Source organism: Semicossyphus pulcher, unplaced genomic scaffold (genome assembly GCF_022749685.1).
Source record: "Semicossyphus pulcher isolate SPU_LCO1_2020_fin unplaced genomic scaffold, fSemPul1.0.p SCAF_10, whole genome shotgun sequence".
NCBI classification, from domain to species: Eukaryota; Metazoa; Chordata; class Actinopteri; order Labriformes; family Labridae; genus Semicossyphus; species Semicossyphus pulcher.
This window is the reverse complement of record NW_027211604.1, coordinates 5,956,629-5,981,292: the sequence shown is the minus strand read 5'-3', so window position 1 is coordinate 5,981,292 and position 24,664 is coordinate 5,956,629. Positions and strand designations below refer to the sequence as shown.

General features: G+C 40.2%; 1 protein-coding gene across 3 annotated transcripts; it reads right to left on the bottom strand.

The window, feature by feature from the left end:
- Window positions 1-1,760: 1,760 nt before the first annotated feature.
- akap10 (A kinase (PRKA) anchor protein 10) lies at window positions 1,761-23,384 on the bottom strand. 3 transcript variants are annotated; one of them, XM_069670447.1, is made up of 15 exons: window positions 23,173-23,384; window positions 18,845-18,892; window positions 18,209-18,394; window positions 14,068-14,559; window positions 11,668-11,766; window positions 11,484-11,568; window positions 11,201-11,324; window positions 9,151-9,287; window positions 7,160-7,304; window positions 6,786-6,953; window positions 5,880-5,986; window positions 5,248-5,330; window positions 4,675-4,727; window positions 4,407-4,499; window positions 1,761-2,825 (listed from the first exon to the last, which is right to left on the bottom strand). In XM_069670447.1, exons 1-15 carry the CDS (start codon window positions 23,192-23,194, stop codon window positions 2,820-2,822), a joined length of 1,848 nt encoding a protein of 615 aa, XP_069526548.1. In that variant the 5' UTR covers window positions 23,195-23,384; the 3' UTR covers window positions 1,761-2,819. The 3 variants fall into 3 exon arrangements, with proteins under 3 accessions (XP_069526548.1, XP_069526555.1, XP_069526563.1); XM_069670454.1 differs by having other exon boundaries at window positions 5,248-5,327; XM_069670462.1 differs by lacking the exons at window positions 1,761-2,825; window positions 4,407-4,499 and adding an exon at window positions 4,519-4,548.
- Between the last annotated feature and the right edge of the window lie 1,280 nt (window positions 23,385-24,664).

The following is a 24,664-nucleotide window of genomic DNA, read 5'->3' as shown; positions in this document are numbered from 1 at the left end:
CGCCAATGACCACATTTAAATAATTAAAATTAAAGAAGCACTGCACCGATTTTTCAGATAACTTTTCATTTAAACATTATTGTAAGTGTTTCACAGTCTCAATGTGGTCTTCTTGTGTTCTAGAGGAGCACATCATAGGCTATTATCCACTATTTGTTGCATTATGGGAGATGTAGGATTCAGTGTTTGACCCATACTAGGGACTCCAAGTCAGGCTATACCATTTCACTAATAAATCTTTTTTAATTTGTTTATTTTTTTCAACCTAATAAAAGTAACATACTAGATTGCCAGAGTACCCAATATCTCATTCACAATGTACCAGGGACATGGATATACAACTCAGATACATACCCACTTAACAGGAACAACAGCTGCCAAAATGGTGACGAAATGTGGCCCAGATGTGAGGCTCATCTGGTCCTGGTCGACTCAGGCTGAGTCATCGTTATCACTGTCACTCTGTGCGGTATACAGTAGAGGAAAGGTGGAGATACAGGTCTGTCAAAAACAGCAATAGGTTGTAAAAAGTCGATTTAACATTACTCAGGTTGACACACTCACATATTTACACCCATAGTGGTTTTAACACACACAAAATGTTGTTTGTGAATCTGTGGAATGAAACTGTAAGTGTCGTTAGCTAATGTAAGCTACAGCTGAACTGTTGTTTCTGGCATGAAACCCACAAAAACGATTTAACAGTACTTTTACTCTGAAAGCAAAAGCCGACTGTTCCGGTGTATCACACGCTGTGTCATACTACCTTGACAGGGCAGACGTCTGGCCGCAGGTTCTCCTGAATGTACTTTGTGCTGTTCGTTGATTCGGCTTTCATAAAGACAGCGAGACACACCTTTGTAATAAAAAAACAGCATATGAAAATATTATTTTGACGTTGTTTAATCTCAGATAAATATTATTTCCCGCAAAACAAAACACTTCTCAGCAGCGAAATGTACAATTAAAATGATATATGTTGAAATAATTGTTGCATAGAGGCGTACAGTAAGTTATCGTAACAGCATCTCAGCCAATCAAAGCTCAGGAGAGGCACTGTCCGTTAGTATTGAGGTGGGCGTTGCCTCTGCACGTGCAGGTAGTCTCTGTCAGGAAACCACAACAGCAGCCAAAATTACGATGTTGCTACTTTGCTAATTAGTGTTTCACATATCTATGACAATAATTAGCACAACGTGTAGGATACATACCTTTGATTGACATCAAAATTATTCAATCAGATTATTTTGATCCCAGTGTACAGAACTGATATTATACCGCATTACTGCCGTTAATATTTCTGACAGGGCGAGGTGACCACTACGGGGAGGTCGCTTAAATTCAAAAACTCAACTTTTCAAATGCTTTGTTTGCGTTGAAGGTGACTCTTGAGCCCTTTGGTTTGAACTGTACAATACAATTTGTGGATCTGGACCTTTACAATGGAAGCTAAAGCAGCTACTGAAAGAAAAAGGAGACACATTTATGCTCATGTCACAAATAATATTCTGTGTCATCAATTTTACCGTTTTACCCTCATGTAGCATAACAGTCAATATCGCCCCCCGCTGGTCAGAGGTGATAATAGTCCACCCTGAAACTACTGGCACCAAGCAGCTCACTTTGCCCACATTATGACTATATCACTGATTTAAATAGGACTTTTAAAAGCCGGTAAACATAGGACATGTTTCTGCCTGCGGTGGGCTGAAACACTTTAGAAAGCATATGTCAAATAAAAAAATCAGAGGACAGACAAAAACATTTTATAATATATGTATTTAAATCAAACACAATTTAAATATATTATAGATTAAGTACACATACATGTCAGAAAACATTAGTGGTACATAGTACCAAGAGTCTTTTCTGGTTTCGCTTCCACGTCTTGGTAAGGCTCAAAACAAATTTAAAAAAAGATTTATTTCACTGAGCACACTTTCCAGTTTAACAGCTCATCACTGCTGTTTGTTTCAGTGATGCATTAAAAAAAAAAAAAAACAGCGATCACCATAAAAAAGGACTAACATTAATATATGGGGTCAACCAGAAATCTACATATATATACTGTATATATATAGAACATTTAGGACAAGGAGTCTGGAGTTTTCCAACACATCTGGAGCACTTAAGTTCATTAGGGGAGTATTTCTTCTTCTACGCTCTTTAAAGGTGCCAGGAGGTCATAGAGGAGGAGTCAGCTCTTCTTCTGTTTCATTGTCATATTTCCAAATGCTCTACAGTACGCATAACGTCCAGGGTAGCACAGCAGACAGAACTACTCCAGGCAGGCCGAGGGGAGCGTTTGCAAAAACCTGTACAACATCTGCTGAAGCCTTAAGCTGCTGACCTTTAGGAGAGGACTTCATCTAAAAACAAGGAATGGTTATAAAAGGTGTGGGGAGGTGTTGCATGATGGAGTGAGGGTAATTCAGCCTTTGTAACATCCTCCACAAGTCCCAAATAAGACGGACATGTTTTGTCAAACATCAACGTTTCCTTCATTAGGAGTGACTTCAAGCTCTGGGTGTAGCTTTATCTCAGCTACTACACGTGTACCTTTATAGTGTTATGGAGTTAGAAGACTGGAAGAATGGTGTACTTCAACTTTCCCCTTATACCATGCGTGAACAACCAGTCATCCAAGCTCTGGCTCTCTCTCACACACACACACTCACTGACACACACATGGTGGTTGGGGAGGTGATAAAAAGCCTTGTTCGTTCTGCAGTTCATTGCAGGGTGATCCCTGTGAACAGTGTGTCACTGGGCTGGCCAGCGTCTGCAGGGAGTGACTGTCCTTTGGTTCCTCAGTGGGGTCATAACTGCAGACAGACAAAAGAAAACACTTAGACAAGAACGGAAGTGTCTGTACTACAAAGCAAGTTCAACACACCCAGGGTATCTATGTGTTGTCTGGCTTCACTAAGCCTAACATCCAGCCATGAGTGTGTTCACATAATGGTGGGAGTGTCAATCACAAACATAGACATGTCTACTGGCAGCATAGCAACATATTTTACAAACTGAAGAGATAAAAACGAAGAAGTTGAACACAATCCGGACTAAAAGAAACAAAGCTGCAGCTGCCAGAAGCAGGAAGGACAGCTGGGAAGGAAATTACAAACTGTGTGGAAGTAATATAACAGCTCCATCATGAGTAAATCTGACTGTAAATACACCTGTGTATTTCAGGTGTAATTACATGTGTTGCTCAGATGTGTGCTGACTGCATACATAACAGTTTTAGCTAAATACTGTCAGCTGCTACCACAACGGCATCAAACTGTCTTGGGATCTTACAGGTACAACAAGTACAGGCTTTAGTTCATTATGATTATATCTGTAAAAAAAGCACACAATATCCTTCATATCGATGCTCTTTTGTTTAATGCAATGCCATGTGTGTCTTATTAGTGTTATTGTTTCAAAAACCTATGGTATAGATATATATTATATTTTAGTGTATTGTTACTATAATATGATTAAGCGATATCACAGGAGAGGGAGTGATGTTGTACTTGTATGGCTGTGATTCGGCCTGTGAACTCGTGACAACGGCCGAATCACAGCCATGCTGATATTCAGTTCATCCTGACCTTGAGTGTGATATTGCTTTTAAACACTTATAAGAGTCTGCTGTGTGATTCAGATGTACCGGCTTGATCAGTCTAGTTATACATAGTCTGCTGTAATGTTAATTAATTAGGCAATATCACATGAGAGGGAGTGATGTTGGCTGTGATCATCTGCAGCACTCGGCCAACCGAGTCACATCACAACCTTGATAGTGATATTGTTTTGATACAAGGTATACAAACGGAAAAGAGCAGTACTTTTTGTTCCACCAACTGAACTAATTTGAACAACCTCAACCTCAACTGGACTTTTGTTGCCAAGCAACCCAAACATTCCCCTGCACTCTGTGTCTACAGGTTACCACAGGTCAGCTGTTTGTTTACCATGTTCATTTATCTGTTTGTCTTAATTTATCATCAACCAGTGAAATAAGAGTCTGCTGTGTGATTCGGAGGTACCAGCCTGATCAATGTAGACACACACGGTCTGCTGTAATGTTCATTACGAAAAGTCCCAGTGATGTTGTTTTCTGTATCAGCACTCGTGGAATGCCTCAATTGTCCAATCAGATTGCTTGGTTGGAACTAACTGTTGTATAATGTTCTTTTAATAATGTTTTTGTCCTGTCGCTTGATTACATTTTTTATTCTGCTGTTGTGAAGCACTTTGTAACTTTGTTTTAAAAGGTCATATAAGAATAAAGTTAATCTCCTCTTGTCTAGAACTACACCTGCTCCTGAGCCAAACCGGAGCACGTGATGTCTGAATCCTGCCCCTGGTATCATTTCACACCTAACGACAGGAGGAAAGAGACGGGGCAGTTGTACCTTGGTGGACTTGGCGGGGCTGTCGTGGTTCGACTGCTGGACGACGTCGTTGACGATCATCTTCGCGATCTGCCACGCCATCTCCTCCTGGGCCTTCACGACGAGAGCCACAGCACAAACAATAACTTTAACCCAACCAGCTCTTTAATAAATCATACAACATGCAGTGATGTCACAGGGTGCATCTGAAAACATGCCATTGAGAGGCTCGCTGTGTGCCTCAGACCACTGAATCATTGATGAATATTTTAACACGGTGTGGCCTCACCTCGTCTGAGTTGCCTTGGACCCATTTCTTCATGGCTTGAGAAAACATGGAACCTAAAGGAGGTGAGAGACAAAGGCTGAGTGAGACAAAGGGGCTGCACGATTCACGAGGTAATCTGAAAGAAGAACTGCTGCAATTGGTGGAATGATGTGAATTTCCCAAGGTGAGTTCATCATGAGATATCGAAGCATTCAGAGCTTTATTAGAAACTGCAATTGAGATGTGAATAATAATTAACCAGCGGCTTCCAATGACTTCTTATTTTGTTGGCTGGTGCTTTATCCTTATTAAAGAGAGCGCCCTCCTTATGTGATAAATATTTTGGACGTTGTTTGATCCAAAGAGTGACAGAGGCTGTTTTTCATCCCCAGGGTAATGTTAAATATTTCAGAGGGCTACGAGCTCTGAGCAGCCGCTAGATGAGGTTTATATTCATGGACACAGAGAAGATGTATTTCACTGCAGCAAGGAGGAAGGAGATAAAACATGACAGAGTGAGGCCGAAGTCTGAAAGGGAGTAATGAGACAGAGAGGGCCGAACAGGTAGAAGAGAGCAGCGTGAGCGGATCTTGCCTTTGGATTTCTTGACGTCCGGCTCCGGCTCGGCCTCCCTGATGAACTGACCCATCTCGTTCACCTTCCCGAATGTCATCCTTCTGAGCGGAGAGAGCAGACGGTGAAGACAGCAGACAGAGCATGTGGGACAAAGCTGAGCTTCAGGCACAATCAAAAGCCGCCCTTCGTGTGTGTGTGTGTGTGTGTGTGTGTGTGTGTGTGATTTCAATAACTAGGATTTAAACTGCAGGGGGCAAATTTGACAGACTACAGCTTCGTCTGTCAATAACATCATTCCACTGAATTGTTTGTGGACAGGATTTTTCAAAGCACACTCGTAAAAGTTTTATGTGGCAGTCGATAAAAAACAGAAGAGATGCAAGCATTAAATCCTAAAGGCAGCAAATCAAAGGAACACAAACTTAAGAGAGTAACACAGACAGAAGCAAAGCATCATGGGAACTAGAGGATCAATTAAATCACAGCAACAGAAATACTCAAAATAAGCCTTTTTGTTTGTTGTTAAAGCCATCAGAAAAATTGCATTATGTGCACTTTTTTCAACTCTTGTTTCATTTAATGTTACTGGGGGATTTCAATAAATTACATCTGTAAATATTTCTTTCTCAGAGAACACAGTGGAAACTCACCCAGCGTACGGCCGCTGGTACAAGGACTCAGGATCCAAACTGGCCACGTCCACCGTGATCGCCTCGTCAAAGTTCTTCAGGATCTTGATCGCTGCCTTTCGGGCCCCCTGTTGTAAAGGAGAAACCATGAAACAAATGTTTGGTAGAAATACAGCTAATATTTTTTCTTTTTCTCTCTCTAAAGACTTCAGTTTCGGCACCTATGGCGATAAATGGTAATTGCGTGAGCATACTTCACAGATATCCAGACAGTGTTGCATGTGTGACATCCACGGTTGGCTCCCTTTGTCACGGTTATAACTCGTGATTTTCCTCGCTGACGGTCGCTTTCCTTTTCAGACTGTTTGCTTCATCTGAGCGTCGAGTTTGTTTCTTTTTCTTTGGATTTTCACTTATTTTTGAAGTTGTATCTGTAGTCATCCATCTTTTCTTTGTTTGTTCAGCCATAGTAGATTACTGTTTACTCGCAACACTTGCAGAGAGCGGTAAAGCAGCCGCTTAGCTCCGCCTACCCTCTCTGGCAGACCAACCACTGCTGGCTGATGGAAAACGCGTCACTAACTGGGCGCCGCTTGAGATTTTTTCCACGCAAAGTCACCACAGACACCCAGTCTATAATACTGCAAATGCAAAGGCTTTCATCAGTGGGCCATAGGCTCAATCACCATTGTGTTACCTCATTCGGCGATAGATAGTGACTTAACAGACATTTATTTAAATTAAAATCTTCGAGATTAAGACTTTAAGACATCTAAACAAAAGGAATGATCATAACCCTTTGGCATTACCAAAAAAATCTTTGTAATGTGTGCTTTGAGGCAGAGCAGCTCTAAATGTCAGCAGACAGACGTACATTACCCACAGGGGCTGAACATGAGGGTTAAAGTTCAGAGGGCGGGGGGTCACCTGAGTCTGAGAGCCGTCGCTGGCATTTGAACTTGATCGGTCGTTGTCCGCCTGCCCGCCCTGACCCGGAGCGTTGACATTCACAAACTCGTCTGCCCGCACAGAGTTGATGAGGTCACTCAGGTATTTGTAGTAAAGGTTGCTCGACAGGAAGCCCACCATGTAGACCTGAACAAACGCAAAGAACAGTGAACTCTGAACTCTCTACCCCGACGTAGCTACATATGTCAGTGGATTAAAAGGACATTTTTAACTGACTTACAACACAAAACCTTTACGCAGGATCAAATTAACATCCAGAAAAAAGGATTCTAAAGAAATTCTAATTCAATGTTTTATAATAATACAACGAGCCCTTGTTGTGTGAGTCTGACCTTCTCCATGGTGGTCCAGGCCTGTCTGAGTGGAGTGGTGAAACAGTCGGGGAGCGGCCCTCCCTCTCGGCAGATATTCGACTCTATCTCCATCCGCACAGAGTCACCAAAGCCCAGAGGGTTTGTCGCCTGGAGTGAGAAATACCTGCAGAGGAAACAGAGACATTAATCACTGAGTTCAGGCGAGGGCACTTGAATTAGGATTTTAGGCAATAACACAATACAATTATGAAGATTATAAAAAGGAAATTGTATCTTAAAAGGAGGCTATATTTCTATATAGTGCCCTTTAAAAAGGAGAGCAGGAGATGTTTGGCAACAGCAACTTAAAGCAGGGATGTTGAAAAAGCAGGTCTTGGATGGAGGACGTGTAAAAAGGTAGCAGTTATTAACTATTAAATATGAATGAGGTAAGAATGGACCCCAGGACATGCAACAAAGATAACTTATAATTTAATAAAGAGGAAGAAAAAAAACAGGGCAGCCACACGGCAAGCTGCCGGCTAGTCTCATATTACTTCAGACGAGGAGCCGACCTGCTCTCTACAGGGACATGCCATCTGCTTAGGTTGGCTAAGCTAACACAAACATTTCAGAGCATAGAGAATAAAAATAAATAAATAAAATGATTGGAGGATATTTGGCAGTGATTGAAAAATCCAAAGGATGAATGGACTACAACTGTCAATGAAATAACCTGTATGTAGGAACTGACCTTCATCTACAACACGTTACATATACGGCATTAAAGGACACCTTTTCTGTCCAAATACACAAGCTTGTACGCTAACAGGATATCATTTACTACATAGCAGTTTACAGCTCATCCTTCATACAGGGCTTAATGATGCACACCTGTGTTCATTAACACTGATTAAGCTGAAGATCTGCCCCAAAAGAGAAATACATACAAAAAGCGATCTATCACAGTAAGGGCTGTAATGAAGCAAGTTCTACTGCTGTGTTTTCCTTTTCAGCTACCAGTGTGTTCATTATCTATACACGGCAATAATTGGACGAAGCACTTTTTCTGTTCAGGGGATCAACATGTGGAATGTCTTACCTGCAGAGCTCAAACTGGATCCTGACTTGGAGCATTTTAAACTCAAACTGAAACAGTTTTTGAAGAGGGCTCAGTCTTGTAGTCATGTATGATTTTGTGCTCCCTGTTTTACATTAAGTTTTATTGGAGGAGTGTATTGTTGTATCCTGTATTGTTTTATCTGTCTTATTGCTGTTGAGTCTGTTTTGTATTGTCTCTTGTGTATTTGTTGTTGATTTAATGTATTTTAAAGGCCCATCTAGGGACGGGCGTTGCAAATTAGCCGAGGCTATAAATGCTGTAGTGTGTGGCATCGGTTTACTTGCTTCATACTTGTCCCTATACAAATAAACATTACAATAAAAATTAAAAAATATATATATATTTGAATTTAAACTAAGGCTCAATAAGTAGTGTGAATAATTATGTAGCTCTGTCTTTTAGAAAGTAAGTTCCTTTTTTGTTTGAGTATGAACTTCCTGTTGTGAATGTGATACACATCATGAAGCTTAAATCAACATAAGACTGCCTCTGCCGCTGAAGCAGAGAGAAGGAAGGGAGTGACTGATGAGGTCAATCTGATTGTAAAGTAGCTTTAATAATCATGGGAGCTAATTATGAGTGTGTGGATTATTGTTGTCATATAAGACTACAGATGATTTATTTCAGCTTATCATAACAAAGTCCACTCTGGTTAATCTGAGCTGCAGCGATAAACAAAAATGTGAATGCATTACACTGTCGGGAATAAAGTTTTTTATCGTCTGAGAGGAAATGGAACTTCATGAAAAGCAAATTTGAGTTGCCGTTTTTTAAAATATCTATAGCTCTGCACTACATCTCTTAACACCCCTGGGATTTGTGTTTCAGGCAAGATCAAGTCTTACACTAAATAGACTTTTTAAACTAACTGGGTGTTTTGGAGTAAAAGAGTTGAGTGAACACGTACTTGTCGTAGAGGATCATCGCGTCATTTTGAGCCTCCTGGCCGTCATACTGGCCCTTCTTAGCTGCTAGCTGGTTCTGGAAGTTGTCCGCCGCCAGCCAGAACTGCAGTACATTCATGGCCTCCTCCTTTTCCATGTACTGCAGGAGAGGAGACACAGAGCACAGGACGATTCAAGTGGAAGCTGCTGCATGTTTTTTTAATCAAATGTACACATCAGTATTTAGTGCATGTCCTGTGTGCATGCTCACATGGATAACCTACAGCTACATGGTAACTCTGACAACCACGGCTCTCTTTGTGGATGGAGTTAAATGTAATTTTAGTGTTAGATCAATCAGTCAGGGTTCCTACACATTTTCCATTTCCAATTTCCAAAGTTTCAAGGCATCTGTGAGGTTTTTCAGACCGTATCGGGCATCAGAATACAAATAGCTGGATGTTAAGTATGTAAAATAAAATATTATGTAGGCAGACTTTATATTCAGGGTTGTATAGTTAGCCCTCATAAAACATGCATTTACCCGTGTGCTCCACTGTTGAACATCTCAGCCTAAAGAGGAAGAAGTGAACTAACCAGTACCACTTACAATCCTGTTATTCTCCTTTATCATACTGAATAAATAAAATGTATTACCATTCCATCTATAAATATATTAATCTTTAAGATTATTTTTTGGCCTTTTATGCCTTTATTTAGAGAGAGGACTGTGGACAGCGTTGGAAACAGGGGCAGAAAGAATGTGTGATGACACACAGCAAAGGGCTGGGGGCGGGAGACTGTAGCCTCTGTGACCACTGAGCTAAACCGGGCGCCTCATTCCACCAATATTTTGAGTCTTTTTTTAATAAAGCCAAGAATGACTTGAAAAAGCTTCAGAAATTAAATGTTTTCCAAGGCAGCCTTGTTTATTCACTCTGTCCATGAAAATAACGATAAGAAGGCGTGAAGATAATCCTTTTAGTTTTCTACATCACTGCAGAGGTCATACATGTTAAGACGTGAATAATATGCAGTTAATAACGGTTATATTGATGTGTGTGTGTGAAACAGAATGGGGCAAGAGTCTAAGATGCACACTGATAATCAGGGTCACTGGATCAGCTGAGCTGTGTCTTTGTGTCTGTTTATATGTGTACACATATTCAACATGTTTTCCTGTTTTCAGTCTAGAGGGATTATCTAGTGTTGATTTTGGATGTTGTAGAAACCGGGTGATTTATTTATGTGTTGGTTTCATCCACAGATGACCTGCCATGGAGGTGCATGCTTTGACTGGTTTTTTTTAGAGGAGGGGGGACTTTTTCTTGACTAGGGTGACTAATTGTATAAATCATTATTAATGAACTATTTCGGTTTCATGACCTCCTGTAGAATTTTAGGACCTTCATTGTTCCATTTAACTTGTATTTGTGAATTGATCATTTGTTATGGATCATTTCTGTAACATGATGTTTGCTTGTGATACATTTACTCAGTCAGGAGGCTGATGTTGGTGATTTAATTTGTTCATTAGTTTACTTATTGTGATCACACAAGTTGATCGGCTGCAAACGTGCAGCCAGCCCCTCCTTAAGTTGGCCCGCCCCTGTTCACAAACTGTTTGCCTGATGAAGGTCGAGCACCGAAACGCTGCAAGCTAATAAAAGCTTTCCTCTCCTACGCGCCTGTCCAAGTTTTTCTCTACTTTGAAATAGTTTGAAGAGAACTGTATTTTTCTCTTTCCTTACATATCCTGTCATTGAAATGACTAAAGTCAAATTCCCGACCTTTCCACACTGCGCAGGGACCCTGATAGGTTAGGAGATTGTAAAGAGAGCATCGTAGGACCATTTCTTGTTTAGTTTTGTTTACTGCGTGCGTAGTTTATTGCTGTTATGACAATAAAATTTCCCTAAAGAATAAATAAACACACCACAAGAGTCTGTTCTGTGGTGGTGGCAGAGAGGACAAGTATATAATAAAGAATGAATAATAGCACTGATGTAGAAATGTGTTAATAATGATACACCTCAGATAAACATGTTTGTTGAAACCACAGGGCTCACTCACCTCAGAGAAGTAGAAGAGAGCTGACTCACAGAACAAGATGTCGGCCAGGAACACGGAGCCACTCGTCAACACTTCAATCTGGTATTTACAGAAATGATGGTTCCGCAGGAATTCAGTAAAGTGCCTGAAACCAGAGAGCAAGCGGGAGATAAACACAGCTGTTACTGAGGATGGTGAGGTGGTGAAACGACAAAGGACACTAGTGGGGTTTAGTCTTAGATCATGGCGATGCTTTGGTGTGTGAGTATTAACTCCTTTAGAGAATGAATAGGCAGACACTCACTGTTGCTCCAGGATGCTGCACACTACAGACTGTGCAATGACAAAGCAGTTTGGGTCCACCATGCCGTCCTCTCCACAGATCTTAGCTGCACAGAGGAGAGACAGGATCATCATTACACTCCAGGATCAGAAACCAGAGTTCATTAAAAGTGCTGTCTGACGTTTAGAGAACGTCCGTGTCGTACCGACAATGTCGTTTCTGATCTGCTCTGTGATGGGGATGGGCCTCACAGCGTCTGGAGAGATGTACCTGGTGAAGATGGTGACTGCATCCGTCTCTATACCTGAAGAACACAGAAACAACGATGATCACCCAGTTATGCAACAAGACATGTAGGAAGGATGTATTTTTCCCCATGAATGTGAATGAAAAGAGATTTTAAAGAGATATATTCACATTGAAAGCATTATTAGCTGCTGTAATTGTTACTTCAGTCCTGAGTCCATACTGGCAAAAATAGCGATCCTTCCCAGAGCCTACATTTCAGCATAGGTACAAAAAGACTAACTCCACATGTCCTCAGTTTTTCCATTAATAGTTTCTAATATTCAGCAGAGGATAACACAAAGCTTTAGCAGTAAAGTCCAGACAAACCAAGAGGATATATTCCCAGGTTACAGTCTTTTTAGAACCAAGGACATTACAGGGACATTACATTTTGGCTTCACAGCACCATAATATTTAATTCTGTGAAACTTAGACCCGTTGGTCTCATTCATGGACACTCTGTCCACCAACCTGTGGTCACAAAAGCAAATTACACTGATTGGTGTACATTCAAGATGGCCGTGATCCCAACCAAAATGTGTTACAGTCGGACTCTACAGAAAACTCAACCAGGAACAAAACCTCTTCAGATTTAAACTTGTTTATTTAATGCGTATGAACAGTTGTAGCTTGATATGGCAGACAAATTTGACTAGTTTTATCAATAGCAACAAGCTACAACACCGTTACACACAAGGTACTCACATGAGGACACTGGGACTTTTTCATTGTAACACAAAGACAATTCTTAGGTTTTATACTTATTAGGTCCTATTAATCCCAAAAAGGAAGGAGAAATTAAAAATGCATACCAAACAAAAGCTCGGGTCTCAGGAGGATAAGTTACTGTACCTCTGTCACCAGTCGGCAAAACAAAACTGTCCATGAGAGCACAAAAAGAACATTTAATAAATGATTTCTTAAGATTAACTGCCTGATTTGGCCGACTCAGACTCCTAAAGGCTCGTACTGAAGATAGCTTCAGCTAGAAAAACACACTGTTGATTTGACCCCCTGTGACGGAGCGTCACCTACGCCCTCAACAAACTCCTTTATTAACCTTTAGTTGAATATTTGGAGGTGGTTTTTTGATGTGAGTCATCAGCTAATGTTAGGATCCACTTTGGTTGATTTATACATCTTTGATTTAGTATGTTATTGTTCAAAGTATTGGTTTTGTTGTTTCTCTGAGGTCAACTTCCTGGTTGAGGGTGGTTCCCTCATGAACGCGCGCACCTGAACGCCTCATGCTCCACCGGGTGTTGGCAATCTTGATGTACCAAGTTGGACTTTGTGATGTGGGAGCAAGTTATGGTTCTTTTGTATTTTGTTTAATACCAGCCAAAGTAAGATTAACTCTTCGCTTAATTAATATTTAGTAGAGTCATTGTACATTTTTCAGACTAAAAGAAAGTTTGAAGTTGGACCAGTTGGTTTCATCCAGCTGTATTTAACGTTATCGATTTATCCACACAATCTGTCAGCAGAGAGTTCCCTCTGTGTTTTCATCATGCCCTGTGTGGACGTATGTTGATGTAGAAACCAAGTAAAGTCATTTACAAGGTTTTGAAATCTGTACCCCAACACCCCCATCACTTATAGCACAATCCCTCTATAGAAAGTGAACTCTCTGCTGCCAGTATGGAAAGCAGGAACAATCACAGCTAATAAAACTTGTCTTTTTACATGTGGGCATGTCAGTATTGTTTCAACACAGATATGAAAATATACTAATTTTATCCTTTGAAGCTGCAGAGTTCTGCTTCAGCGGAGATACAGCTGCAACAGATCTGAAGGAATTGTGTAGTTTTGTTTTTACCCAACGATTCTAGGGCACTGGTGAGAAATGTTTGGGTGCACAGGAAGTGAGGAACAGAGCGTTCAGAGCAAAATAAAACTGTTGCTAAAAAGAAAGTGTCTTTCAACCATCCAGGGGCCAGCAGCCAAGTTTCCATCTAAATGTAGAGCAGATTTAAACCTCATTTACAGAAAATCAGTGATAGAAAGAGAGCTAATTGATGCACATTTGCATTCGTTACTGTATGGAAATAGAAAGCCGGGTGTAATGAGACAGTCTCTGGCACTTACTCTCATGGCATGGGGGACGGAAACTTAATATCTCTACACACTTGAAAAATGAAAAGCGTCTAGAAGCTGCCAAAAGTATCTTACTTTAGCTTGAAGGGTCAATCATAAGAAAGTTTCCTTTTATAATTAGTTTCCAGTCTATTAAAGGAGGCTATGTGTCGACCACTAGTGTAAAAAAACCCATTAATTATGCTGCAAAATATAAGAAATAAATGAGGTTTCTACTCACTTTTCATGAGTTTGTCCGAGAGGTCTCTCAGGGTGCTGTTCGCCTGCACCTTGTAAGGAGTCCCCGTCCTGGAGGGTGCCTGCCTGTTGGGCGTTTCAGCTCGAGGGGTGCTGGGTCTGAGGCCTGCTTCTGTGCTGAAGGACTCCTGCTGCTCTGACTGCAAAGCGTGGCGTTCACTGCTACTGTCCCTGGAGAGGGCATTAGGAGCGTGCTGGGCGAGCCCGGGTACCTCTGAACCGTCCGGGGAGGCCGGGACGGGCTCGGCCAACGTGCTGTGTTTGACAGAGTTCAGGCTGTGCGCTCGGACCCGAGACCAGCTGGTGGAGCGGAAACTCTCAGCCTCCAGCCAGAAGCGGACCAGGTGGTCGGCGCCCCGTAGTTCCATAAAATGCATGTAGTGGGGTATGGCCACGTTGTCTCGAAGGACATGGTCTACTGTCTTTGACAGGCGAGAGCGGGTCCACTGGGGCTGGTAGTTCACACTGGAGTGACCTGGAACATAAAAGTGTAATTAGGCAATAAACTAAGGAGAGGAACTATACGCTGTACTGTTTCAAAAAGTAGAGCGTAAAGCAATATTAGTCGTGGATACAAGCCCACACACGTCTGTATGTTTTCCGATATGAAGCAGGAAACAATGGTGATTTAGAAAAGGTGTCATCAGGTAGTGTGTCCAGCAGAGCGCACTCCTGAGCACCTTGGCAAAGTCAAAATCCACATGGAATAGGTTTATTTTTATCCAAGCTTAAAACATACACTATAGTAGCCACCACAGCAGTTTTTCCCCTCAAACACCTGCACCAGTCTCAAAAACCCTGTATTGTTCGGGCTGTATTCACATGTTCACTCCACAGCAGTGCATTCCTTGTTAATAGGTAAATCCAACACGTAAAAGGTGAGCTAAGAACTTAAAAACAAATTAGCTTAATGTTCAGAACGTAGGAACAATCCCACATTTAAAGGGAATGCTGTTATGAAACTATTAAACCAGTGAAACCCTGCATTCATGAGAAAATCTGATTTACAGGCTGCCTTTAAGTGCACATGCTAAAGTATTCAATTAGACTCTGAGCGGTTCACTCTCTACTTTTTAAAGCTTTCAACTTTACAACATGAAATGTGCTGCTTATTGATGGCAGCTGCGACACGAAGTGAGAGACAAAAAAGTGGATGTCTGTGTTCAGCTCTCTGATTTGAAGGGAAAACGTGGCCCGGGCTGAGGGCTGCGCCGTGAGCTGAATTTAAACTCCCAGACATTTGTTTTGAAGTCTTGTGAAGTTCCACCTCTGTCTGTGGCTTTAGACTATGCAATTTCACAGATGATTAAACCCAGACAAACTTTTCTGAATCGCACGTCAGCAGCGTCTGCGTGCCCTGTCCGTCCTGCCATTCAAGCGTGCGTGAAGTGGTCAGCAGTTACAGCCAGAGCAAACTTTGACAGCCTCCAAACTCAGGGTTTGTATGAACACTGAAACCGTCAGAGTCCTGTCAGTGTGGCATATTATTATATTACTCTTCAATGTCTTAAATATAAACAGTTTGAATGGTATCCTCCATCCTGGGCGGACTGCAGACACAAACACTCCAAGAAAACAAACAACCAAACAAGTTTGATAGGTGTGTATCGCAGCACATCAGCTGTAGTAGCACTGACGCGTGGGCTGAGGCTTTGTGCGGTTATGTTTGCCCTTTGAAACAAAATTTTGCTTTCAAAGTTATCACCCACTTTTAATCAGCCTTTATAGTTCTTTTCTCTCACAGAGTCAAGGCCCCGTTAATACTAAAAGCTGTTTGAATCACAGCAACTAGTGCAGCATCTGTGCCTGTATCAGCGCCCAGCCTCATTTGCATATCTCTTCACAGCCAGTCAAAGTCTTGCCTCACATGTGCTACATCTGCTTTGTACTCTTTAAACTGCTATCAGAAGAAAGTGGGGATATCATACGACCATGTTCAACATTATGGCTATCAATGCAAGTCGACTCCTGCAGGCCTCTGACCTGTATAGATCAGCTTGAGTTTCAACCATCACGGCCGCCCACAAACTGTCTCTGAAACTAACCCACTTTGTCTCTTTGAACTCTCCACCCTCACTTCCTTCTTCCTGTCTCTTCTTTCTGTTAAAACCCCAGACACAATCAGTTCCCGCCCGGTGAGTCTCGCTCAGACGTTGTGGTCCGGGCTGCAGCACAGGTTCCTCCACCTCCGTCTGACTCACACCAGGTATTCTCTGGCAAACTGGCTCGTACAGCCTATCGCTGCTGTCAGTCAGCGTGTGCCACACCGCTGTTTTGTGTGATGGCATCCACAGAATCTAATTTTAGAGTACTACTGATAAAAGGGAGGAGCTGTTTCTTCACCTTGTGAGAGGATGAATGTTTGGTTGTTTGTTAAAACTGAAGCATGAAGTCCGGAGAAGGCGTCACACAGGATTATTGTAGGTGTGTTTGCCACTTGCAAAAGACAGTGTGCTGCTGGAGCCATGTTAGTGATGCAAGAGTCACAACAAAGGAGGACTGAAACTGTTGCACATTACGAGACACAAAGGTTTCATAACCTCTTATTATTGTGTTAGTATGTTATGCTTTTACTACTATGAAGCCTTATTAGTCACCCTTTCTAATTAAGCATATTTGGCTTCAGTTAATCCGAGGTGTCTCCTTTTTCACGCTGCAACCGTTAGTCTACTCATAAATAAGTTAACCTGCAACATAATCAGCAACTATTCTGACAATGATTTAATTGGTTTAGTCACTTTTCAAGAAAACGAAGGATTATCAGGATTTGTTGCTGTTTTTCTTTCTCAGATATGATAGCCTAAATATATACATATATAAATAAATAAATATATAAATTGTTTGTTTTTGGACTTATGTTCCATAAAGGATATATGAAGACTTCAGCTTGGACTCTGCCAAGTTACAAAGTGCATTTTAAAAAGATTCTGACTGTTTATGGACTAAAATAATAGAGAAAATAATAATCTGCAGATTAATGGTCTGTGTTTTTATGTTCTGTAGTAAGAGTCTAAATTCACTCTGGCTAAATTGAAGTAACTTAAAATAGATTAAAAAATTGGCCTTACTGCGGCCAACAAACTGGTTGCTATGAGGTGGAAACACCCTGAAAAGCTTTCGCTGAGCAACTGGATTCTCACATCTAGATGTTGTTTACGTGGAGCCGTCCACTGCTCGTGTGACTGGAGGCCAGTTCTGGTTTCTGGGTGTCGGAAGCTGAAACATTAAAGGAACGTATGCAGCCATATTATGTAGGTTTTCATTTGTTTGTCCTGGAGATCCGCGGGGGGCGAGGGAGGGAGTGAGGCTTTACTTTAATTATTAATATTGTTTTGTTTTCTTGCCCTTGGTTTTGTCCTACCGTCATTTTGAATTTATTTATTGTCTGTATTGTTAATTTCTGTGTCTTGTGTCATATTGGTCGTTATTGTACATTGTCTTTATCCAAACTTTAAAATAAAAAACATTTGATCAAAAAAAAAAGAGATTAAAAAATTCAAAATAAATCTAAAATTATAAATAAAGTATAAAAATGTATAAATAAGTAAAGTTCAAGTATAAATATAATATAAAATAAATATAAGCTGTAAGTCTGTAACCTGCGAAATTGGTTCACGTCATAGACAAAAAAAAATCTATACTTTATATATAACTAAATAATATTGAGCTAATTCAGACTTGTATTGTAATGAATGAGGATCATTTGAGAAACTCAAAATGATGATTTTCCATCTGTAACACAAACTCTTTAGTTCAGAGCTGCAATGATTAGTCGACTAGTTTACTGGTCTATCAACAACAATTGTGCCAAATATTTTAATAACTGATTAATCACACATCAAGCAAAAATGTATGAAAACGTTCAGCTTCTCAAACATGGATGTGTCCTACTATTCTCGATTAAGTCATATATTTAACTGTATATCTTTTGGTTTTGGACTTACACAAACATTGAAAGACATCACCTTGTTCTTTTAAATATTTGGATAAACTTTTTTAAATGTTTTAGACCAAACTGAAAATCTAGATATTAATGCAGATAAATTAACAAATAATTTCTACTTTTCTATATGTGATCACTAAATAGACTATATTACTCAATCAAGCGCATGCAGGCTCCTCACCGAGATCTCCAAAGTGTGCAGCCTCCATGTGGCTCGGCTGCTTCTTGAGGATGGCGGTGCGACCGCGGGCGAAGGAGTCCATGTTGGCGGAGATGGCGTTGATGGCCACATGGCTGGGCCCCGCAGCTTCCTGGATGGCATTGTGGTTCCTCAGTCCTAGCGATGGAGAGTGAGGGCTGGCTGGGGCTGTGGGTCGACAATGGAAGACAGAAAATAGGGCATTAGACAAAAAAAAGGGTGCAATGATATGAAGGCTGTGAGCGGCCTGAAAGTATGACATCAGCGTGACTTTTATGAAAAGGTCTTTTTAGTGAAAGAGCTCACAGTTTGCGTACAGAGGCCTCGGGGGGTGAGAGATATTTGAGAAGACAGAGTGCTCAGTGTTTGGCTGTGAGCTGCATGTGTTTAGCTGGTTAGCTTGAGGTCATAATGTTGATTCTTTTGACCAGCTTACTTAAACATAGATAGAGCCAACTTAAGCAAAATAACCTATTACAATTACTTCCTTTAGGGGTCAATCTCAGAACGAAAGAGCACACACACGTGGCATATAGTAAATAGTTTCTTTACTGTGTTTGTATGTCAACAACATCATGTTACACTTTCATAACCTTACAGGAGCGATGATGAACTCACCTCTACTGACTTTAGCATCGGTCACTCTCTCAGGTTCTTTGCTTTTAGCTGTGGGGAGGAAGACGAGAGCAGGGTTGTAACTCTAGAAGTAAACAGCAGCCTTATTCACAACGCAGGGGCAGACCTGCACCAGAAACATTCATACATTCATAACCATTGACAGGGAGAGGTAAGACATGGTGTTGTGTCACCGGAAAGACTGGAACACATTATCTAGTTACATAATGACACTCTGTAGTGATGTAATTTATATACCAGAGAAGTAACCAGGAATAACTAGGCTGCGCAAACAAATAATTTACTGCAGATGAAAAGGGAAGTTGTGTGTTGATGTGTCAAAGCCACCTCAGTCCTGCTCTTTACAGAGTGAGCAGGACTGAGACGGCTTTCTGGCTTAATAAGTTCTTTCTTATATTTGTGACCTTGGTGGTCTTTCAGCTTTACCAGCAGTTTAAAGACAGATTTTGACTCTGACGCTGCGGCTAATAAAATATGAGATATGTAGTCTGCAGTGGAATGAGTGCACAGAGGAAGACATGGTGGCAAAGCTCTCATCAGAGTGACTCAACATTAACATCTTCTGTTGTTGCGAAGAGTAGTCAGGTTAAGTGACAGTTTAAAGCACTACCGTTACAAACTGGACAGAGAGGCAGAGTTAAAGGTACAATGATGCTCGTTTAGTGAGGCATTTTGGACTGAGCTGACTATTTAATATCTAACATCTAACAATATTTACTATACTGAACCGAAACGTGGTAAAAATAACATCAGATGTTTTTGCTCTGAAAAATATTCACCCTTAAATGATGAGATACTGCAATAGACCTTCTCTTTAACACTTTATATTAAGGTTCTTGTATTAAGCGTTAGGTCTACTTAATAGGTAAGATCCTAAATAAGTTACTGTTCTCGCTTTAGATCCAGTAGCTGCATAAAAGCATAATTAGCTGTTAATAAGTGCATAGTTCATTGCTAATTACTGCATAATAAAGTATGTATTAATCTTAATAAAGCAACTATAAAGCTTAGTAAAGGCTTAACAAAGGCATAATAGGTAAGTGAGTAAGACTCAATGAATGAGTTTGTAATGCTATTATAAACAGTTATAGCAAACTTATCAGGCTTTTAGTAACGCTCTTAAGCCAGCAATAAATTGTGTACAAGTTTACTATAAGTGCTTATAAATGTCTTATAATCTAACAGTGAACATGATTATGATGCAGTTATTAACACTTCTATAGTCTTATTAACATATATTTAATGTTAATAACCATCTTATAAGGACTTATAAGGGTCTCATTACCTATTAACTAACACTTATTACAAGGACCTTAATATAAAGTGTTACCACAACCTCCAGACGAGGGATGCACAATATTGGATTTCTTGCCGTTATCCGATATGCAGATATTTTCCAACCCTTTTTACTGATTGCTAATTTTGATACCGATATATTAGGCACATGTTTTTTTCCACCTACTTGCAGAGAACATCAAGTCTCCCCTGTAGTGGAATTGATATCATGCCTACTCTTATTGTAGTGGCCCACTGGCAGATGCAGAAGTAACATAATACAGTGCTTTTTAAAATGAACACATTCACTGGGCAATATAAGAAAAGTGCTTAAACTTAAGTTATGTACAAAATGCCATATTTATTTGTATGTAACATTTTCTTTCAAATAAAACTGTAATATTCAACTTAGACAGGCTTGGATGACGCTCTCCCTGAGACAATCCTGACAATAGCCTCATCTAGGGCAAATTTTACCTGTTGCACAGAACAAATACATCAAATTAAATCAACCTTGCTGTCGGTTTCGGAAACTTTGAAAAACTGCCATAACGCAGACATCTTGCACCCTTCTTCACGCTTGATGGAAGAGGCGTGGTGCAGGCAGTGCACACGCACCGAGTTAATGTTGTCATCGAGCATTTAGGCAGAACTAAAGCGTTGTTTTATCAGCGGAAAATATCTGCAGAAAATTTCGGCAGAAAAATGACATACCTGCCGATGCCGATATGTCATTTTCAAGCCATTATCTGCAGATAACGTGCCGATAATATCGTGCATCCCTACTCCAGACATAAAGCTACAACAGCTTTAACTAAAACTACTATATCCATATCGACATATAATTTAAATCTCAGTGCACCATATGGACTGACTTTGTATGGTGTCTTAATGTGCTCTACAGACAGCAGTAAATAAGTTCACTTTAACTCTTGCTGTGTAGATAGTATTAAAAATGTTACAAGTGCAGATGGGAGGAAATGTTGTTTGGGCCAGATATGAGCATGACGGACATATCTGAAGGTCAAGTGAACCAAACTGATAAAAGAAAACTTGTATCAATAAACACAGGGAATTACAGTGACCCCCGAGTGAACCATGTGCAACAACCTAAAGAATATGGTTATATTATGCAACTATAACTGTAACTAAAACTGCACCGAAATTGTATTATTAAGCAAGACAATAAGAAAAGACTGTGTCTCATTGTCTTGCATGATAATACAACAGACCTGTAATTAATAGTATTTTGTAAATATTACTTTAATATTCCTCATGTTTATGTGTTGAGCTTGTAGTCGTGTTTTAAGCGTATGTCTATTTCTGTGTACTCTGAAAGTTGATTCTGATTCTGACATATCTCATTATAATGTAACATTAGTGACATCATTTCTTTATGCAGTAAAAACTCTGCTTCCACATTCTAATCATGCCTATATGGAGAAACACTCTGACTTCCTGTCAGTCCCTGGTGTCATCCTGGCTCAGAGTATTATAAGTGCACTCTCTCTTATATTTCCTCATTTTGAAACCTGCTGTGTCAGCTACTTTGCCCACTTTTGCCTGCGAGGAAAAACCGCTAATCTCCCCTCCTGAAGATGAACGACTGTGGGCCAGTTTAAACAGTGAAGATACTGTAGTGATTTCTAGAATAAACACAGGAAGATTTTCAGTTAGAATCCATATTACAATCACTGCTTCTCACTGCTAGTCTGTCAGGTCTATTATCTCATTATAAGTTTCTGTTTCTGTTCAGGACTTTTAAGTGACTTTGATTCAAGTGCATCTGGCTGCTTTGAATGTCAATTTATGTTTTAATTATATCTTCTTTTTGCTTTTGTTTTTAACTGTTAAATTTGTTGTGTTTTATATCTTAAGTTAATAACTGTGCTGCTGCCTGCCTTGGCCAACACGACTAGTTGTTGAAATTATTGCTGAAAGGTATTCATTAAGGCTTACGGTCAGTGTGGATGTTGTGGAGCTGTTGAGATGTTTCGCGTTACACAGAGACGTATCACTGTAGTCTAATTTAATTCATTTAAATGTTACAACAACATAAATGCAGATGTCAGTAATGAAGAAACTACAGCTTTCAAAATTAACATTAAGTTGAGTTATTGTCTCTGCAACAGTTACAAGAAAAAATTAGCATATTATCCTTAATGAAGGCAGGGGTTATTACAGGACTGGGATAAGTTTAAGCTCAATGTACTGAATAACCTAACAAATAAGTGTTACCAGTCTGTTCATTTGACCACCAGATCACTTGTAACAGCTCAGAATGAATTAAAGGAGATTAAAATATTAAGCTGATTAACAATTTCGTATTCTTAAACCATTATTTTGCTTGTTAGTTTAAGCTGTGAATGTTAAATAATGAGCCTGGAATAATACCTGATAATAATGTTGTATATAGCTGACAGTGCTGAATGTTAGGTCCAGTTCAATCAGTTCCTCTTGGGTGATGCTGACCAGTTCTGCCTACGCTAACATTACATCCCCTCAATGAATACCAACTTCCCGCAGTTTCTATATTATATTGAACACCTCAACTGACTGATATTAGCTTGATTACTTATGTCTTGCTGGTTAAGGCTGTACAAAAATGCCCAGGTTAAGCTAGCTAGCTGTCATAGCACATCTTCACACCTATGTCCAGTGATGGCTACCACAGATAAACCGAGCTAATATTAATGTTTACCCACGAGAAGCTCTTTTTTATGCATACACAATCAGGGTTATGTGTCTGAGCGGTTCAAGCTGACAGGTCTTTGCCACCATTGCTGGCTAACGCCAGGTTAGATAAGTCAGGGAGGATAGAGAGGCCACCGCTAAGCTAACCGTATTAATATCACTGCAGTGAGAGGCTAACCGACTTCCACCAACACCACAGTTAATTTCGCAAATGTGCTTGCGGTCACAGTCTCGACCACATTATCTTCATCTTATCGGGGACCGCTCTCTCCTCAACCAGACTCTCCGAGCTGTTACCGACCGTTGACGTTGCAGCCCTCAGAGAGAGCTTCCTTCCTCACCTTTCCTCTTGAAAAACGACATGACGGGTTTGACTCTCTGGACGTTTCCTCAGCTCACTGACACCGTCCCGTGGGTCCGCGGCTCCCTTCATTCAAATGCATCTGTTCTGTACACTCCTGAGGTGGAAACGGGTTGTTATCGCAGCCCCGGTGAGTGCTGTCAAATTACATTTTTCTCCAAATCCAAACCCAGTTCCGCGGCCATATTGTCAATAAACGTCCTACTTCCGGGCTGGTGCGGCAGCAGCATTGTGGGAAATAGTGTGTTTCCTTCTCTGGTCAGCAGAGGGCGGTGTTTCTACATGAACAACGCTGGAGAATTACAATATTTCAGTAAAGGATTTATTTATTTATTATGCAACTTTTAAATTAGAAATAAACATGTTTAATTAGACAAATTAAAGTTTCTTGTAAAAAGTATTTCTTGCTTACTTAATAAAACTAAAAAGTATTGTGGCAATTAAATATTAATATCAATAATTTCAGTCAGAATGTGATTTTTTCTTTTTTGAAAACTGGTATAATTTTGGAAATGTTTGTCAGTGTAACAATAATTCTGCTTGCAAAGTTAGAAACCAACAACAACTATTTGGGAGAACAGACTTATGGGAACAGATGAGCCACTTGGGGTTTAGACTGTCTGCTCAATAAAGGTGAGCTGGAAGTCACATTAATAATATGGGTTTTTAAATTAGGCTTTCATGCAGTTGTTAACAAGCCACCAGTTGTTTTACCAGTGTAGATGTGGTCATTTTTCTTCATTTGTAATTCAAGTGTGTCCAGTGTTGACATTCCCCTTTTACCTTCCCAATGATTCAATATGGAGATGTTGAGTTTACCTTTAAAAGTTACATAATTATATAAATGTAGCATCTATTGAATCACAGGTGTTTTTAATATTGGATGGTTGGGCCTCTGCTTTAAAACCTCTTTCTGGAATGTACCTCAATCTCTATACATTTTACATCTATAAATTTCCCACCTATTCACACCACTGTTTAAATGAAAAACACACAACGTTACATTTATGCTTTGTTTTGGTCATGTGGTCGCATCCAAACATCTTAGAAAGAGGTTCGTTCTGTGATCCAGGAGGTTACGACGAAAAGATTGACAATGTCTTCTTTGTTTTACCTGTTGAACCACTCAGATAAAGATCTTTTTATTACAGACATCAAATCTGCTAATCATTTCTTTTACTATTGGCAAAAAATTTTTTTATCAATGGTCTGCTCCGCAGCTTCCTGAGGTCAGTATGTGGATATCACAGATCACAGCTCCTTTCCCTCTGGAGAAACTGATTTATGACTCATGACATAAACAAGACTAATTCTGGAGACTGTGGAAGCCTTTGCTCTCTTGCTTTCTGACTTTGACACGTTTCCCATGAAGCCAACTGTCTTAACAGTCAGGCATGCATCTATACTTGCATATACAGGTACATATTTATTTGTAATATTTACTTATAATGTGTCTATGTATACATTTATAG